This window comes from Acanthochromis polyacanthus, chromosome 5 (genome assembly GCF_021347895.1).
Source record: "Acanthochromis polyacanthus isolate Apoly-LR-REF ecotype Palm Island chromosome 5, KAUST_Apoly_ChrSc, whole genome shotgun sequence".
Classification (NCBI taxonomy): Eukaryota; Metazoa; Chordata; class Actinopteri; family Pomacentridae; genus Acanthochromis; species Acanthochromis polyacanthus.
The window spans coordinates 26,694,749-26,714,484 of record NC_067117.1 but is presented as its reverse complement, the minus strand read 5'-3'; the positions used below and the strand labels follow the sequence as shown (position 1 = coordinate 26,714,484).

The window sequence follows — 19,736 nt, the reverse complement described above, 5'->3', positions numbered from 1 at the left end:
CTGTTCCCCATCTCCGTGGGATGCAGTGTAGATTTAGTAAAAACAAACGGCTGAAAATAACTCTGCAGGCGTGGTGTAAGATTCTCTGTTCTCCACTTTTCCAGGGCATCAGAGTGATCACATCGCTACTCCGTTTCCATGTGGCCTCCCCTTGCTATCCCCTTGTTGTTGGATGTCAAAACGATCAGCTGGATGCTCTGGTGTGTCCTCATGTGCAACATATTGCTTTTACTCGGCTCTGAAAGGAATTAGGTCAGCACATGAAACATTCATAAAAGATACATTATGTGTAAATGGCTGACAGCTTAAGTCAAATAGCTTCCCCCAACATGCCAGTCGCTAGGTAGACCTCTGCCTCTGCATAGTAAACTGTATTCCTTTCTTGAAATAAAACATATTATGGCATGTGTGCGAGCAATTCCTGCATATTACACGCTTTAAGGACATAAAACAAAAGGACAAACATGCAGAACAGCTTCTATTTAAATGCATAAAGGCTTTGTTTCGTTCAAATACTGTACAAATCACGAACACAGAGAGCACAGTGGAGCATAAAAGCAAAGCACTGTTGGGAGTGAAAACAGTAAATTGGCTGTGGGCAGCGTGCAGAGCAATAAACACAAGCCACAAGCCATTCATCTCTTTGGGCATGGCTTCATGGTCGTCACACTGTTTTTAATTTTTCCTCTTCCGCCAAGGACTTGAACACACCAGAGAGGCATCTTAAAATCCTAATGTATGTGAAGCATCCTTGTTATTGCTATTGTGGAGATCTCAGATTGTTTTGTTGTCGGGGGAGGGGAGACAGTGTGTGCATGTAGTGGGGGATGGGGTGGTACAGTTTCACCATTTCTGTTTGTGATGCCATTCAATCAAGCTTTTAAATGGAGACAAAGACCGTCTATCTATGTTCTTTTTTTCTGTCTGAAAGGGATAACCCGCCAGGAAACACAATCAGGACATTATCAGATGCTATTCTGTTGATATTAACTACATATTGATTCATGCAGATGACAAAAAAAAAGTATGACAGTGACTAACTTTGGCACTACCCTAGTAAGTGGATAGCCTATTTTGAAAATTTCCTTCATTTTCCTGTGAATCCCCTGAAGAATTGACTGTTGTCAAAATTAAATATAAAAAATCTGGTAAATATGAGTAGATAAGAAAAATCACCAGAAACTTTTAAGATAAAATTGATTACATCAAAGCCTTACATCCAGCATATTGTCCTTAAAAAAATCTTCAGTAAGTCTATTTATTCAATTTTTTCACTCTTTACACTGCCAGGATTGCAACTGACAGAATAAAACTAAAATTCCCTTTCATAAGAGTAAGACTGAATGGGAGATTGCTGAATTCATCCTATACATCACTATGAAAACTGTTTTATTTTTATTACTTGGCTATTTATTCTTTAAATAAATGAGTACATTTAATATAATAATTCAATAACGTGCTTTTGTAAGCAGCATAAAGGGACTTCATCTGTAATTCTGTCATATAATCTTGTGATGTATAATTATGATTAAAACTGAATCTTGAATCTTTAATAATAAACTTAAATCAAACAAAATTACAACTGACCGGTAATATTGATAACCCTGTAAATGTACACATTCACAAAAACTGACGATTTTTTTCCAGTTTTGCTTCCCGACTAACTCGTCATACTGGACTAGGATTACAGATTACAATTTGTTCTTTTGAGAAATATGAAGCTGTAGAGATGCCAACGTTTGCGTTTGATCTACATCAACCTTTTTATGCGAACATGGTCAAGGCTAGACTGAGAAACCCGTGATTGTTTAGCCGAACTGATGTTGGTAGGTTTAGCGAAGCCAGATAAAAAATTGCTATCCTGGACATGTTGAATTTGCTTCATAGTGCAGGCCTGATATGATCGACAGCGAGCACTCAAGATTGTAGGACACAAACCAGTCAAAAATGCATGGAGAAAAATACACTGTATAAATATGAAAAAATAGCAGAAATATGTGTTAATGTAGGATCCAATTACTATTTGTTAATAGCTGACTGAGAAATAAGTGGCATGTGTAATGTGAAAAGAGTCACAGAAAGTGATAGTCTCATATAGCCAGACCATTCTCTAACACTGACAGTGAATGTAGAATGGTCTGACTGAACCTCACCATCATTCTGATACACAGGTTAAAAAAAAAAAAAGCTGTGATTTTGTGACATTATTGAAGAAAATTTATTAGATTTGGTCAGGTGCTTTTTACAGACCTTGATTTTAAAATTGCCCTTGAAATGAACAAACTGAAATTTCTGGTTTTCTTAAGCTTCACTGGGGCTTCGATGGGTTTCTTTGGGCCTTGTATCTACACTGTGAGAGCCCCCTACATAATAGTGTTTATGTCCGCTCATCGCATTGGTCCACGCTGACGTCATGCTTTGTCCCGCCTGCTGTGCTGCTCCCCAGGGCCCTGTAGTCAGTGGGACCCAGCGACGTCTCTGCATAGCGCACGATGGCATAAGGCATGAGTTGGCACAAAAAAAGGTGGGGGGTGCTTTTGAATTACTGTGCCACTGAGTCATAGCCAGCTAATAAACAAGAATCAATTCAGCACCGAGGACTCAAGGGTAAAATTCCCCCACTGAACAAACTATTACTATCTCAGCAAAGCAGCATTTTCATTTATAGTCCTCGATTACAGTCACATCACTTCTGCAATGCTCCACATTAATCATGGCAATGCTGTTCACGCTAAATCCTGCACCACTGCTTTCTGATGCTCCATTTTTGAAAGAGACACGAGATCCAAAAAGAAGAACTCTAAGGGCTTGTATCAGCTCTAAAAATAGCCGCAGAAGGACATGAAGTTAAGCAAAGTTTCATTTTCTGTGCGGAGCTTTTCGTTTTAACCACTTTTGATTGAATCGCGGAAGATTTCTGAGCTTATTCTAATGCTGCCTGAGGGCTGATTTGGCATTGAGGGAATCTTCATTTAAAGTGCATTTCACTTCAAGACTAATTCCAACTCATCTTAAATCTTTCGGTGCAGTGCTGAGTAATCCTGAGTCCAGCGTCTGTCCATTCTCGCTCTATATGCAGCACGACCTTGGACAAACCATTCGTCCCTATTCTTTGAGAGAGATCCGGTGACTGCAGTGCTGGACTTGCCGTGACAGTGACTGCTCACCTCATTTATGCAACATCTTGCCGTCAGCCAAGTAGAGCCCTCTTGTGGCAGATTCATCATCCGTTTCACCTTTCAACTGCTCTTGACTCCACTTAGCAGCATTTTTGGAGCTCTCCGGGAATGCAGGTTTTGAAGATGCCTTTCAAAAATTCTCTGGTCTCACTTCCTGCTTGCTATTGTCACATCTGACCATGAGCTATTTTTCCTTTGAGCATGATGTGAAAACACTGAGAATGTCTCTGCTCACGACTTTAAGTGTTGTGAATATATTATGTTGATCTGTGATGTAAAAATGAGTCCATCCATCCGTTCTCTATACACCGCTTTATCCTCATTAGGGTCACGGGGGGTGCTGGAGCCTATCCCAGCTGACTCGGGCGAAGGCAGGGTACACCCTGGACAGGTCGCCAGTCTGTCACAGGGCTACATATACAGACAAATAATCACTCTCACATTCACACCTACGGACAATTTAGAGTAACCAATTAACCTCAGCATATTTTTGGACTGTGGGAGGAAGCCGGAGTGCACGGAGAAAACCCACGCATGCACAGGGAGAACATGTAAACTCCATGCAGAAAGATCTCAGGCTCAGGCCGGGACTCAAACCAGGGATCTTCTTGGTGCAAGGCGAAAGTGCTAACCAGTACTCCACTGTGCAGCCCATAAAAATGAGTCTTCTGGCCAAATGTTTGCATTCATCCGTTTAGGTTTTTTCAGCATGGTTGATGCAAATGAATGCTGTGCGACCTTGCTTTGATATTAATGTTCAAACTGGTTGACTGAACAGCCTATCATGTATGTTAGCCCTGCGAAAGCATGAGAAGCTAGATTTTTGTGCCACCTATCATGACTCTAGACTGTCATGCTTGTTAAAATAGAAGTTACAGGACTGTTTTCTTCTCACTCCAGCATAAATTACACTATATTAAAGCAGTTTCACATGCTTTTACAGGGCTAATATACATGATAAGAACATAGTTGTCCTTGTCTACATCATGTTGTGTCTATTCTCAGATGTCTGTAGCTTTGGATGAAAGTACAGCGATCCCTCACCATATCGTGCTTCACTTCTCACTGTTTCATGGTTTTTTAAATTGTATTTGGTATGACGTTTCGCCACATCACAGAATTTTGTGGTATAGATATTTTTCTACATTTATTTTGTGGTGAGCTGCGTTGAAGAATGGCGCTGCAGAATGGATATCTGCCTTTTATGCACTTTTCAACTGCCAGATGCTTTTATTTTGAAACAGAGACGTCGGTAAAATCAAAACTGTCGCAGGAAGTCATCAAACACATTACACTTATAATATATAACACTTAACCAAACTAACTAGGCTGACTAAACCACAAAAACACAATAAAACACAAACACTAAGAACACTAGAAACCTAACAAAAACCACAGTAATGACATTTAAACCCCCAACACCCCAAACTCCCATGGTGCATGGATCCTATTTCATTGATTATTTGGTCAGATATTTTATTGTTTTGTGTTTACTTATTACTCTGCTCGTGTCCCAGATTTTGGTTCCGCATTCTTACTGTTTTTGGTGCAGCTGATGACTGCGGTCCGTGTTTGTTGCGTTGAGCGGTAAATATAATCTGCAGAAAACTGTCATGTGGGGATGTTTAGCATGGAAGACAGCAAAAGATATGAGCATAAAAACACAAGATAACTGTAACCCGCCCGACCCACAGCCTTGGAAACGGTGAGTCGACCATTATTTAAGGGTTACAATATGGTAGCTACTTTGATTTTCGTCTATCGCGGGAGGGTCTGGAACGTAACCCCGGCAATAAACGAGGGACCACTGTATTTGCTAAATGAAGTTGTATATTACTGTGGCAAAATTCACCTTTCAGGACCCCAATGACCTGAAAATTCGAAGTTTCCTATTACAGATCAGGGGTCTAGTTCTCTGTAGTTTGGAATATCTCAGGCTAAAATCTCCAGACCCTCAGCCGCATGACAGCGCCGTGGTGCTTTCACAGACACTGCAAGCATGTGAAATTTGAGTGTTGTAAGAAGAAAAAATGACAAAGATACATCTTCAGTGAGCCCCTGGTCCATGACATGGACTCCAGAAACAGCACAAAAACTGTGTGACCAGGCACGCAGCCAAACGCTGTACAGCTGACATCTCCGCAGAGACAACTGAGCGCAGTGGAAGTGACATTGCTTTTTTGTTTCTCTACTCACAGCTATGCACACCTTTCATCTCGCTTCATCTCTGCTGTGAAACGACTCCTGTGGCTATAGAGACATTTAGCACGTGCTCCTCGCTGAGCCGAACATGCATGTAGGGCCGAGCTGCCAGGTGCCAGGTTTGCTTTTCTCTCTATTCAATCACAGCTCTGAATATGGAACGACCAACTGGCTTATGTATAGGCTTCCTGATTAATAAAACATGAGGCCCCCTGATTCACATAAAAAGAATCCTAATCTCCTCGTCAGGCCCTCTTCGTCCCCTCGGACTGAATGTGAGGACTAAACTGAGCCTATCTGTGCTGAGAGGTGCGGGTGGGGCGGCAGTGGTTGGAGGATGGCGAAGGAGTCCAGGGAGAACGCCTTTGATGTTAGAGCAGCATGTCAGATTAGCGCAGCACTGACTTAAATAGGCAGATGAGAGGAGCGAGAGAAGAGGCTGCTCCAGGCTGGAGGCAGCACCAGGGAGCGACAGGCAGCATCAAGATGTCCTTCAGCTTTGTGTCTTTACTGCAGGAGCCTTCGTGATGCCAAACTACCTTTGACGAACACTTTCAGCAGAGGAAATGAAAACAAACATGAATATTTTATGTGGAAAATTCCATTTCATAACCACGATTTTGCCATCATTTCTCTTGGTTGTGATTACGTGTGACAAGTTAATCGTTGATAGGGCTGCACGATGACGGAAAAAATGACAGCAGAACATATATTGCAAAAATTTTCTTAGAAGAGAAGAATTTTCAACGGATGATTTGAATAACTCCGCTTCAGGTGTCGATTCAAATGTTGAAAACCCCGCTGACACAGGACCTATTTTGATCAGCATCATCCCTTTTGTAGCCGGAATATTTCAATACATCTGCATTTGTTTTTGCAACCAAATCCTCCTTTTTCACTGTTTCTGTCCTGTTCCTCTCTCATTTCGCTGTGCACATGTATGTCAGCAAACTCCATGTCTTTTAATAAAGTTTTTTTTGCACTGTATATTCAAGAACCCTTAAGTCAGAGTGAAGGATATTCTGTCAGACTTCTCTTGTAGATTTCTCATAGAAATAAGAAAAGTTTTCTTTATGTACCAAGCAGCAAAAACAGTTGCAGCATTCGATGTTGTAGTTAATTTGCCTCACTTCACATTGCACATCCATGCTCACACACATTGTGACGACGATGCTGAGACATTATATCACTCAGAACTGACTGCTGACATCTGGTAGCATCACTCCAATCAAATCTGATGAGCAAAAAGCAAAAGGTCTCAAACTCTTTATCAGGTTGCAACAATCCATATGGTAAGCTAGTTCCTCCACATCACTTAAAATTGAAAGTCAGTGCACCTAAAATGCTGCTAATAATCTCCCATTGCACAGGAAAACTGTATGCACAGCTGCTGTAAAGTCAGAATTGGACCAGGAAGACTGGGAAGCAGTTTTCACAGGCTTGACTGACTCGGAGGTTTGATCGTCTTACAGGCAATCTTGACCTGTAAGAACACTTAACCAAACAATGACACTGAATTCCCAGATATTATCAATCAGCTTGATGCATAAAATATTATTTCTTTTTTTTGTTAGATGTATCCCTTCAGGGTCTACCAATTTTAAGATTCAGTATTCAGTGTCTTTCAGATATTGTTATAATTTAAAACAAAAAAAAAATATTACAGTTATAAATTTTTAAATGCTTAATTTTGGTTCTGATGCTGTCGTCTCTCTCTCTATGTCCCGCCCACACCACCCACTGATTGGTTACACATCACAAGTAATAGCCTATCAACTTCTAAAACTTTTTTTAATAAGTTATTTTTGGCCTTTTTATTCTCATTCTCTTGCAATTCTAAAACTTAATTAAACAAAGGCATTTAAGTGAGGTTTCTGCAAATTTTGATACCAGATTTTTAATCTTTACTGCAAATGTATATCGTTCCAAATACCGATTACTGTCTCCTTGATTGCTAATATTTGGCATCGGCCCTAAAAAAAACTAAAACAACAAAAAAAGCATGGTGGTCTATCTCCAATCCCTGTTACTTATTTCAATTTTAACATCCTAATAATCTCTTGTGTGTACGTGTGTGTACATGTGTGTGTGTGTGTGTGTGTGTGTGTGTGTGTGTGAGACTGTGTGACGATAAAGAGTGTTATTAGAATCAAATATAATAAACCAAAATTACCCTTTTACTATATTGCATTTTATTTTTATTTTTTGTGACTACTTTTGGGGCAAACAAACATGCTTTAACATCCACATTAACAGATTATGGTCTGATAATAGATCATAATTGCTGTGAGCAAACAACTACACGTCTAGCAGACTTTAGCATTCACCTAAGTCAGATCTATTCCACAGTTTAAGTCGAATTAAACCTTTTTTGGCCCCACTTTGGTCTCAACTGCTACCATGTGAGAAACCAATCTGTGCCTCCAGCTGTTAAATGGTAGACTGTGTTCACCACATAGTTGCTAGCTATATTTGTCTGCTGTTTGGGTCCAGCTAGGCAGTGTACGAAGGGTTTATCAAAGCTTTTTTGACTAATAAGAGGTCTATTTTGGTTGGAAACAATGCTAATTAGAGCAGTAACAAAACCAACACAACAAACAGAAAGAAGTTAAAATCCTGCATAGAGCTGAGGGGAACTGAACTTGGTGATAATTCTCAGACAGTGGGTTTTATTACATTCCTAATACAAAAACATTGACCTTTAGATTTATTTCAAAGCAAATTCTAGTTGTGCTGACAATTAAGTACCAAGATATAAATAACAATTGTGTGTGATTTTAAAGCCAAACCCATTCACTGGATAGATCTTTTTGTATTGTATAGTTCCTGATTGATCACACAGTTGGTTTGTTAGAATGTGGACACACCCATGTCTCTTCAATTGATTCATTATCACACTTGTCTTTCTTGAGGATAGACTGTAAAAGCTGGAAATAACTGGAGCCGCTCTGCCAACTTCTGTCTGCTGGCACGTTAAGTGCCACATTGCTCTGGCACAGGCTCACTTCATCCATTGAAAGTAATGAATATGCGGCTTGCTGGCTAAACCGCATATGCCAAAAATTTGAATGCAGCATGAGTTCCACCTTTGAGCTACAACGTCTTGGCTGCACTTGCTGTTCTGCATCATCTCCAGCAGAACTAGTGATGTAACCTGAATGTGCTGGACAAGGTGGCTCCTTATGAAACCATCCACAGAACATCATGTAAAGAGATGTGAATCAATAGCACTGTTTTATTCTCAGCCTGTCAGTCTGTCAGGCGGAAACTTCTGGGAAATTCAGGTGAAATCAGTGCTGCATATGGAATCAAAAAGAGCAGAATGAGAATCTGTCCTGAAGGGAAGATTCAGCACAAATGGCAAGTTGTTGTTTTTTTCTTTTCTGCAACCACATGCTGTAGAGAAAATATTTCATTTTCCTGCAGTGGAAGATGAAGTCGTTTGTATATTAAGTCCAGTCTATTGTGCAGCTGATTCACTGTGACATTGCCCAGCTGGATGCCATGATAATACCACCATCACAGATCTGTCACTCCCCCCTTTTCTCCCCTTTAATGGATGTGGTTCTTCGAGTGGCGGGATCAAAGCCGCAGTAGGGGGGTGCCAGGGCTAGGAAAGGGTTAGCACCGAGCGGAGGGGATGGACGGAGGAGAAGGGGAGGACGGGCGGGTTTTAGCTTGCTGCATTGCCCGATGCTGCGATGCCGGATGATATCTGGGGGTGGCTGAATTCCACGTGTAGTTTGACATGATAATGAAGAACACATCACAGGACGGGCCTGCGTGCATTGTCTCAGAGTTCCACATACACCAACCTCGTTACGTAACCATAACAACCATGACAACGTGACAAGCACTGGAAACCGAGGGCATGAGCACAACAATATCCGCCCCTGGCAAGAGAACTTGAGGATCCTTTCTGCAGTGCCGTGGCCCTCTTATCTAAAGATAGCTGGCCCCTGATGTTCAAACAGACTGCAATATCACACACAGATGAAAATGGACATCTCTGCTACAGTATGAAGCCAAGAATCTCATCTTGGGTATTACGCTGCAACCCCCAGCACACATCAGATTGTGATTCAGCAACTGGGTGTCTTTTTTGTCCAGATACAACAGCTGCACTGTGTCAACTTCTCTGCTGTAGTCATCACTTGTTCTGCTGTGGAACCAGTTGAACGTACAGCACATGGCAGGAAAACCGCGTCATCAAGGGGAAAAATGAATGATTTATCATGGTTTCATGTTGATCCACTGTTCCAATCCCTTTCAAAACAGTGAAATTTATGACCACCACTTTATAGCCACCGTCTGTGCAGTGATTCCCAAGCAGGAAATGTGAATCCCACCTCGCAGATAAACACGATTCACAGTCGAAGTGGCATTTCAACCTTAAATCTCTGGCTGCTGTACATCAACCGAGTGCACTGAAAGAGAAAAAGACCAGCACAGTGGAGCAGACAGACAAACACCATGTCGGCTCACAGTTGGAGAGCCAAAGCGCTGCCTTCTGCCATTTGGATCACCATGGAAACAGCCAAATACACAACCAGCACTCTCATCACCTTCAGCTCAACATACTGCAGTCAGTGTGTGATGGCAAGTTCTACAAGCAGACTGCACGAACACACTTATTCCAGAAATACAGGAACATAAAGACACTAAGTTGATGATTTTCTTTGCACCAATCTGCAAGGTTTCAATCATGGTTAGATGAGAGGATGAGGAGCTGGAAGGTGAGGGTCTGACACGAAGGTTCTCCAAATGGTTAAAAATCTGCATGTCATAAAGCTGAACACGCACACATTTGATGGACACCAGTTGGAAGCATCTCATGCGGGATGTTTCATGACAACAACTCCCCTGATTCATCACGTCATTGTGGGTGACATTCCTATTAATGCAGCTTCACATAGAAAGGCCAGCAGCTCCTCGCGGCGCAGAACATGGAGAGGATAGTAGCGAAATGACGCACGTTTTACAACACAACCTACGTTTGTTGCATACGAATTCAGAGGGATCACCGACTGGATCCAGGCGAACCCCGACACCGTGATGTGCCTCCAAACCAACCACCAACTGACCACCTGCCCCCAATCAGGAGCTGATGTCCAACAAGCGTCCAGGCCCCCCTTCTCCTCTCACCTGCTCTGTGCGCTTCACCCAGCCGGACCTCGGTGATGCTGCTCGGGTCACTCTGAGATCTTCCCCGCTGCAGCACGCAGTCCTCATCCAGGCCGTCCGCTGCTGCCATGGCGAGAAGAAAAGCCCAGACCGAGAGGCGTGATCGCCGTCGACCAAGGTCACCGGCATGAAATGGAGGAGCAAATTTAATGTGGTCGGACTGCTGCAGCTGCAGCTCCTGGTCCCCGATAAGCAGCAGCGCTGGGGAAATCCATTACGCGCGCAGCATCATGACGCCTTCACGTGTTGCTCGTAAAAATGACTTCATTTTTTAAATGCACAGAGCAAAAAGAAACACTTTCACTATGTTGGACAGTGTAGAAAAATGAAAACATTTTAGGAAGAGGTCAGAGCTACATGCGAAATGCTATATTGTTTCTAATTGGCCTATATCCACAAGATACAGCTACACTACCAGTCAAATATTTGGACACACCTTCTCATTCAATCATTTTTTAAATTATTTTATATATTGTACATTAATACTGAAGACATCAAAACTATAAAAGATTACATATGGCGTTATGTAGGGTCACTCTTCAGTATTAATCTAAAATGTAGAAAATAATAAAATAAATAAAAAGCACTGAATAAGAAGGTGTGTCCAAACTTTTGACTGGTGGTGTAATTATAATAAAAATCAACAAATATTGACGAAGCTCGGCTTTCTGAATGCCAAAAAGGTAATAGTTCTGTTTTGGATAAAGGCTCACAGACCAACTGTTGGACGCTGGACAAATAAAATGTCATCAAACCTACCCCTAGAAAGGGTGGTTATATTGGGAAACAAAGAAGATAAAAGGCGATTTGGGGATTCTTTATGAATGGTGTAAATGTGTAGAGGAGTAGCTTGTTGAGAGCCATGCAGGTTTGAAGAGTGTTGAGTTTTGAGGGGCAATATGTGCATTTTCTTCATGCAGAAGAATCTGCAAAAAAATGGCAGAACCTGTGCATATTTCCTGCTCATTTTTAATTTAATTTTTTTGACTGATGTTCCTACAATTTTTGAACTATCATTTTTGCTGTTCCCCTCTTAGCAAAGTAGAACACAGACCAAAGAAAAACAGATCTGCAGTGTTGTTGTGCTTTAACATACAGTTTGATCCAAAAGTCAGTCAGTTAAACATAAAAAGAGCAAAATAAAATAAAGGATGAACAAAGAAGAAGACAATGTGGATAACTATCTACTAATTGAGAGAGGCGGTTACTTTTCTACATGTAAATGTTTGTTGAAAAGAAAAGAACAAAGATATTGTTGGAGAAAAAGCTGCCCCCCAAATAATATCTTTTTTTGTTTAATGTAGACATATTATAAAAGAAGAACAAAACAATCAACAAGCAACAAACTGCTCTCTACAACCAACAGGTTACAATTCATCCTATACAGAAACTGCATAGTTCACCACAAAATTAATAAAAGGTCCCCAAAATTCCTAACATTCTTTTTGTTTTTCTTAAAAATATGTAAGTTATTCTTTCTTTCTTTCTTTCTTTCTTTCTTTCTTTCTTTCTTTCTTTCTTTCTTTCTTTCTTTCTTTTTCTTTCTTTCTTTCTTTCTTTCTTTCTTTCTTTCTTTCTTTCTGTCCTTTGTTATATTTAGAACGTTGAGGTTCACCATTATTTGTTAATTTTTATGATAGTTATGTTCTGTTGGATATAAAAATAAAATATGAAATAATCTTCTCACATGTGGCTCTCCAAAAATGTTTTAATTTTTCTACACTGCCAAAATATAGGCATTTATTGCATATATCTGGTTATGTATGTTCGCATTAGCCAGTTATAATGAATGACTCTGAGCTGGGTGTGTTGGATGAGTTACAGAGCAGGCAGATTTCCAGTCCTATGCTGAAATTCCAGTTTCAAGATCTTTGTTCCAAGCACGTAGCTCATATTGTGAGAGGAGCAAGATGTAAGCAAAATCTACTCTTTTTTTTTTCTTGGAAGAGCTTTAAAGTGAAAAACTAACACAGGATCCTGATGCACAAATGAGCTTCATAATCCTTAAATGTATGCAACATAAAAAAAAAACTTTTACATGATTTCCTCACAAAGTACATCATAATGATTTATCGCAATCTAAAGTATGAATCACTGTCTGAATTTGGCAGATCAAAAAACTGATTTCTAATAAATACTTGGGTTTAATCTGCTCTTTAAAAAAGCAGTAGTTTATGTTCAGGCTCTATTTTGTTCTTCAGTGTCTCTTATGTGAGGCCACATTTGAAGTTGAATGTATCCTACAGTCATTGAATGCAGCATTGGATTCATGTCCACTGGGGATGGTAGAAAATGAAGACTTTCTTAATGACATTTTCCCTCTGGACTGAATCGTCTACGCTGATTGAATAGAGCTTTCCTGCCAGGAGATGTGCTGCCCACTGATCCGATCTGCTGTTGTCTTTTCAGATGCTGCTGCTATAGGAAGTCAAAGTCAGAGAGTGGTGATGCATTACACCTGCCAGCAGATTCATGCATCCCAGCTGTAAAGTGGGTTCATTTGACGTGAAATCACTTGGGCTTGGATGAACTTCAGCGTCTCAGTCTTGTAAATGTCGGTTCACACATTCATGTGGATTAGAACTAAGATTAGAGAACATGTGCTGACATATTCAGACCAGGCATGCTCCACCTTAGACACCACCATCTACTCCCCGAAGAAGCTGACAAATGCAATGTTTTCTGTGCAGATCTTATAAAAGATGAACATTGCCTCCATGTTCAAAAAGTGAAGCCAACACCAAATTGCCTTAAATCTGCGTTCCTTCCAACAGCCAGCAGGGGGTGTCTCTTCTGGTTGCAAAAAGAAGTCAATTTTCACAGAAGTCAATGAGAAAATGACCTTGTTTCTTCTTTGATGTGTTGCTGCAGTAAACATTTTTTTGCAGTGAGTTTAGGAGTTACATACAAGATGATGTTTAGTTTGTAAATTAGTGTAAAATATGGTTCCATTTACAGTAAAAGAGACAAAAATCAGGGTATGTTTTAAGGTGGTTTCGGGCTACTGTACCTTGTGATTGACACAGAGCGTGCTTAGGTTATGTAGTCAGATCCACCACTTCCTTGTTACTCCCAGTTTCAATGACCCAACGTGATATCAGCCAAATACCAAGACCAAATTAAAAACAGTAGTAGTGATGTCCCAGTGGCTCTGTCCAATCTTTAATATATAGCATGACTCTCAGGCCAGCATGGACAGGTGGATCAAAAAAAGTCAGCCGAACAGTAATCTTAACATGACAGTTTGTCTTCTGTTTTTTCTCTCCTTCACTTTTTCAAAGCATGACCGTCCCCTAACACTGGCAGGACTGTAAGCAATGGAGGCCAATGATAAATATCTTGCAAGAGGAACCGATAAATAGTCTGGGTTTGTGGAATATAATTACAGTTTTTGCTGGAGCCTCTTCACTGTGAAAGTTCACTTGACAGCAAAAATACTCCTTTTGTCTAGTCCACCCACCATAAGGCAGCTTCCTTATACTTGTGTGAAGAAACTCAGATCACTTCTGCTTATGTCTACGCAGGTCAGGATTTTTTGATACAGGGGGATGTGAGTCAAAGTGGTTCTGAGGATGTCCTCCTGCAGGAAGAGGAAACGGGGAATCGATCCTGACATATGTATGCATGCCTCAATTAAACTGGACAGCCTGAGCAGAACAATATGTTTATTTTTATTATAATGACAAAGATCCTTTAAAGTTAACAAAGTCACTTCAACCCAAATCACAATATTTCCCAGAGCTTACCTAGACCAGTTCCATGCCGAAAATCTAATCTTAACCACAATGCTGTCATTTCATAATACAGCTTGGTATTAAAGAATAATTCATATTGGTTTTAGAAGGTGCCGTGCACAGTGACTTGGTGGTTTGCACTGTCGACTTTCAGCTAGAGGATCCCTGATTCGCAACCTGGCCTGGGCCTGGGATCTTTCTGCATGGAGTTTCAATGTTCTCCTTGTGCAGCATGGGTTTTCTCCGGGTACTCTGGCTTCCTCCCACAGTCCAAAAACATGCTGAGGTTAACTGGTAATTCTAAATTGTCCATAGGTGTGAATGCGAGTATGCTTGCTTGTCCCTATGTGTATGGACTGATGACCTGTCCAGGCTGTCCCCTGCCTTCACACTAAGTCAGTGCAGATAGACTCCAGCCCCCGGCGATCCTAATCAGGATTAAGTACATATTGTGAATAGATTGTGGATGGATGGATAAGGCTCCACAGTGGCGTAGTGGTTAGCACTTTCGCCTTGCAGCAAGAAGATCCCCAGTTCAAATCAGACAGACTGGTGACCTGTCCGGGTTTCCCCTGCCTTCACTCGAGTCAGCTGGGATAGGCTCCAGCGACCCTAGTGAGGATAAAGCAGTGTATAGAGAATGGATGGATGGATGTTCCTACAAGGAACAGATACATTGTTATCCTGATGATACAGGCATTAGATCTGAATATGTTGCTGCATTTCATTGTAGAAGACTGGCGACCTGTCTTTGGTGTCCCCTGCCTTCGCCCGCGTCAGCTGGGATAGGCTCCAGCACCCCCCGCGACCCTAGTGAGGATAAAGCGATGTATAGAGAATGGATGTATGGATGTCATTGTAGAAGGGATGCACAAACCACATATCTATCATCTAATTTGATGGACTTAGGTTTGGGCAAGGGGAGACACAACCTGACTCACTTTGACACAACAGCTAAAATCAGATTCATCTTACAGCTGCAGCTGTATATGTAGTTTGATTTAAAGAAAAATAATTTAAAAAGTAGCATAGGTAACTTCATGTTAGGTCTTGAGGATACACAGTGTATTTTGTCTTGAAATGCTAGGTAGAAAGGCGGTTTTGTTCATAAAACCAATGAAACAACCATATCATATAAAAGCATGCAATACAAATGTCAGTCCACATGGGGGTAGGCTCTGTCTGGTTCTGTCTATGTTCTATGAGGACACTTTACAAGTAGTATCCACAATGGGTGAATGTATAAAGGCTAAATGCTGTTTATTGTTATGATTACAAAGTTTCATGTTGATAATCAGCTAACAGCATCATTTTCTACATTCACAATCAATCTCAGACATTTATAGTCATTTCATGAATTGCCACAAGTCATATTTTCGTGCACATTTTTATTGCAACTTATTTTCCTGTTAATGTATCTTTATTGCATTTTTTTTTTTCACAGTTCACACAAAGTTTGTAGGGAGCTAAAACAGAGTCAGCGCTGAGCACTGCCTTCTCACCGAAACTATTAAAATGAAGGGCATTTAATCAATAAGAAATTAGACACCATCTAAACTAAAAATATCTTAAAAAAATAAGCATGCATCAGTTTGTAGAGTTGCCCAGCTCACTCCTTTAACAGGTCACTTGTCCCCTAAAGATCAGGAAACAAAAAGGAAGTATAGTTAATGGTGCAAGACAGGAGATTTTTAAAACAAATAGGGAATTAATTAACAACTATTTGCTATGTAAAGAAAAAATGGAGTAATGGCATCCTTAGCAGTGACTGAAGTCACACTTCATCAGTTAGTGTTGTTTTCTCAGCTTTTGTGTTTCTTGTGTTGGCAGCTGGCAGTGTATTGTTATCTATGACTGTGCGTGTGAGTCCCTCCTATTGAAACTGTTGTCCCTCTGCATTTTTATAAACTGACAGAGGGTGAACTTCCTTATTGCACTGGAAAACCAGACATCAGTCTGAGGTGCCATAGTCTTAGGCTGTTTTTTCCCGTCTTATTTTGTAATTCTCTGCCTGAGTGTGTCTTTTGTTGTCTTTACTTCCTGTCTCTTTCTATTTTTCTCCCTTTTGATTGCCACGTTCTGTTTCACCTGCATCTTGTCTCCCGTGTGGCTTCATCTCCAGTTCTCCTACCTGTTCCAACTTGACTACCTACATATGATCCATGTGCTCTTTGTGTTAACCAGGTTTGTATTTTGTGCTTCGGATTTCTGGTTCTCACATCAGCTTTGTGTTGGGATTAGTGACCTTTTTTAGATTCACATGGACTTTATGGCTTGGTTTCGCGTTCAGGGCTTTAATAAAACCAGGACTAAACTAATGTGGTTTAAATTAATCCACACTAATCCGGTTGCTTTCCGAGATGCTATTTAACTTCAGATTATCTAGGTCCAGACTACAGACTTTCAGATTAAGGTAATCAAGGACAACTGAGATCATGTTTTGGCAGCCAAATCAAATGTGGTCATGGTGCAAAGGTGAGGCTGCTCTGAAAACCTGGGGTGGAATATTCCAGTATAAGTTTTAGCAGTGTATGGATGTGTAACTGGAGTTTGACCCCATATCTGGAGAAAGGAAAAAGAATGTGCTCAAAAAACTTCAGTGAAAGACAGAAGACATTTAGAGGAAATTCTTTTCAGAGAACTCCATAACTGAAAACAAACATCATGATTTGACCACAGAAAACAAAAAAGGAATGCATAGACTACAATTTTGAATGAATATAACTCACACAATTTCCATCACTTGTTTATCACTCCACATAGTTTTTCTGAAAAGCGCTGCAAAGCAAAGGTGTCTCTGTCAATGTGTCCAGTTTTGCCATTGACTACTTCTACCATGGGAACATGTGGGTCATTGCAATATTCGGTTGGTGTGTCTGGACAGCCACGAAGTACTGAGGTAATAATGAAACACTGCTGTCGCCCCAATGACAATACAGCATCTTATTGGTTCAAAACATAATGTGTTCCCGAGACAATGAAAACAATTCTTCCAGATACTAAATATGCTCTTTACTGGTCCTCTGATGTGGATATGAGCTCTGACTGGATGAAGGTAAGGGGTGAACAAGAAGTTTATTTGTGCATGACCACTGTCACCAAGTGCGATTCCACTGTGTTATCCTGCCTCAAATTAAGCACACAAAGAAGAAGAACTGCATAGTGGGAGTGCAGACACCTTGTACATTTATTGAAAACCAGTTTTTGCAATTCCTGTACAGCTCAGCATCTTCTGTTAAAGGACACTTAATAGAAATATGACATCCATCAATACAGCCTAATACTACAGGGAAGTTCCCATATTCACCGAACTGTACCTTGTGGTTGGTCTGATCAACAGCATCAGGGAACTTGATGTAATCCCTTATCAGTTCACATATTGCTTCGTGGACTTTGTGCATTATTTTGCAGACAGCTGATTCACTCACACCACACAAATTGACTGTTACATGTTGAAAGGTTCCACATGCCAAAATCCTCAAGGTGACAAGTACTTGTAAGGAAGGAGGTATAGGGGTTCCCCTCACTGAGTCACATGAAAGCTTTGTCTGAAGCGAACAAGATTTCAGCTGAATTGTGTCGGTCACGCAAATCTGTGTCTTCAAATTCATTTAGTGGGTTAATTGTGTGGGTAATTGTGAGCAATATTCTTTCTGGTCTTGGTCGTGGTCTTTCAGCTTCATTGACATGGTCAAAGTAATTCATTTTCACCATGCACCATGACATACCGGGCTTTGCAAAAGTTCTGTTACACTCGGTTTCATGATCTTTAGAGACGTTTACATGTCGGAGTGAAAAATTCCATTAAATAAACTGAAAGTTCTACCTTATAGGCAGGTGTCCTTAATACAAATTTTTTTCTCCGGTGAAGTTGTATCAAGATGGAAGTCAAAAGAGTTGAGATATCTGCTCTCCTTCGTGCTGAACATCAGCCGGATGACCGTCCACAGAGTTGCGGAGAGGCTAAAGAATGGTGAAGATCTTTCAGGTCTTCACCATTCTTGAAAGATCACTGAAAGATCTTCACCATTCTTGAGCCTCTCCGTGACTCTGTGGACGGTCATCCGGCTGATGTTCAGCTGCTTGGCTCTGTCAGACTTGTTGTGGCCAGCACGAAGGAGAGCAGATATCTCAACTCTTTTGACTTCCATCTTGATACAACTTCACCGGAGAAAAAAATTATATTAAGGACACCTGCCTATAAGGTAGAACTTTCAGTTTATTTAATGGAATTTTTCACTCCGACATGTAAAGTCTCTAAAGATCATGAAACCGTGTAACAGAACTTTTGCAAAGCCTGATATACAGCCTTTACTCTGAAGCTAAACCTGCCTCTGTTCAGGATTAATATAAATCGAGATTGACACCTGGATTAGCTCTAGTCTCACATTTAGGAGAAAAGACTATTTAACTCAGGTCTAGGACAAGTCTGAGACTATTTTAATCAATGTCTGAGAAAGCCAATTCAGAAAGTCCTGGTTTACAATGTGATTTAGTCGAGAACAAAGGTTTAATCCCCGTATGGGAAACCAGACCTAAAAGTTTGGAGTTTTCCTGAACACTCAGCCCCTTTCAGTTCCCTCCCTTGCCTTTGGAACCTTGCCAAGTTTGTTTTAATTAAAGTTTTTTCTGTATTCTAACCTGCCAGTCTGTTGTTTCTGCATTTGGATCCTTCCATGTTAACCCGTGACATGGAGAACATAAAACCAGAGTGGTTTATTTTATTATATCCTAACAGCTGTTTTGCTGCTTACTCTGCTACTTGCTTTCTGCTGTTGGTCTGCTCTGGTCTGTGTGTGAGCAGAGAAGAGAGACGGGTGAAGTGAAGATAATGTTAGATGTCTTGGCAACAACTCATTAAGACGTTCTGTGTGGGTTTTTTTTTAACAGTGCTAGTGTTGGCTAATGCTTATAGCTGATTATTTCTTGTTGGACATTGCATTTCTGGCTGTAAATGAAATGTGAAAGGAAGGATGAGGCGTGGCTGACATGCTTGTTTGTTTTGGTGCTTTACTGACATACAGTGGTTCTGAATGTTGCACACAAAGCCTTTAAAGCTTCACTGTAGTTCATGTTGCTGAGACATCAGCTCTGATACATGTCTACCTTATATTCTATACTTACAGGCAATTGGTCCAATGCTGAGGAGATCAAGCTGAGCTGAGTCTGGAACAGAGCGCGGTATCCTGTCTCCACAAGACTGTGAGGTGAGAGACGGGTATATAGTTTAGATACCTATTCCCAGTACTTGATTGCGTAGAGCACTGACTGATTCTTTTTGATAATAAACAGGCCGATCATCTGACTCACGGGGACACAGATGTTGTTTCTGGCGTCACAGAGGCTTAGTTCACAGTGAAGGAAGATGAATCTACTGTCACTCTGGACACTGAAGGCAGAGAAACGAGCATGGAGAGAGATGCCGTTCTGAACAATT

General features: G+C 40.8%; 1 protein-coding gene and 1 long non-coding RNA gene across 2 annotated transcripts in view; both read right to left on the bottom strand.

Annotated features, from left to right (window-relative positions):
- The window catches only part of phactr3b (phosphatase and actin regulator 3b), a 64,851-nt gene extending 54,046 nt beyond the window's left edge, over window positions 1-10,805 (bottom strand). Inside the window, exon 1 of the mRNA XM_022194256.2 lies at window positions 10,527-10,805. Within this exon, the coding sequence (XP_022049948.1) occupies window positions 10,527-10,635 (109 nt within the window). The 5' untranslated portion in view covers window positions 10,636-10,805. The remainder of the gene's footprint in view (window positions 1-10,526) is intronic.
- A 4,685-nt stretch (window positions 10,806-15,490) lies between these two features.
- On the bottom strand, window positions 15,491-19,707 carry LOC110951263 (uncharacterized). The gene is made up of 3 exons (XR_007942272.1): window positions 19,610-19,707; window positions 19,424-19,499; window positions 15,491-15,935 (listed from the first exon to the last, which is right to left on the bottom strand). It is a non-coding gene; the product is annotated as an uncharacterized LOC110951263 (long non-coding RNA).
- Between the last annotated feature and the right edge of the window lie 29 nt (window positions 19,708-19,736).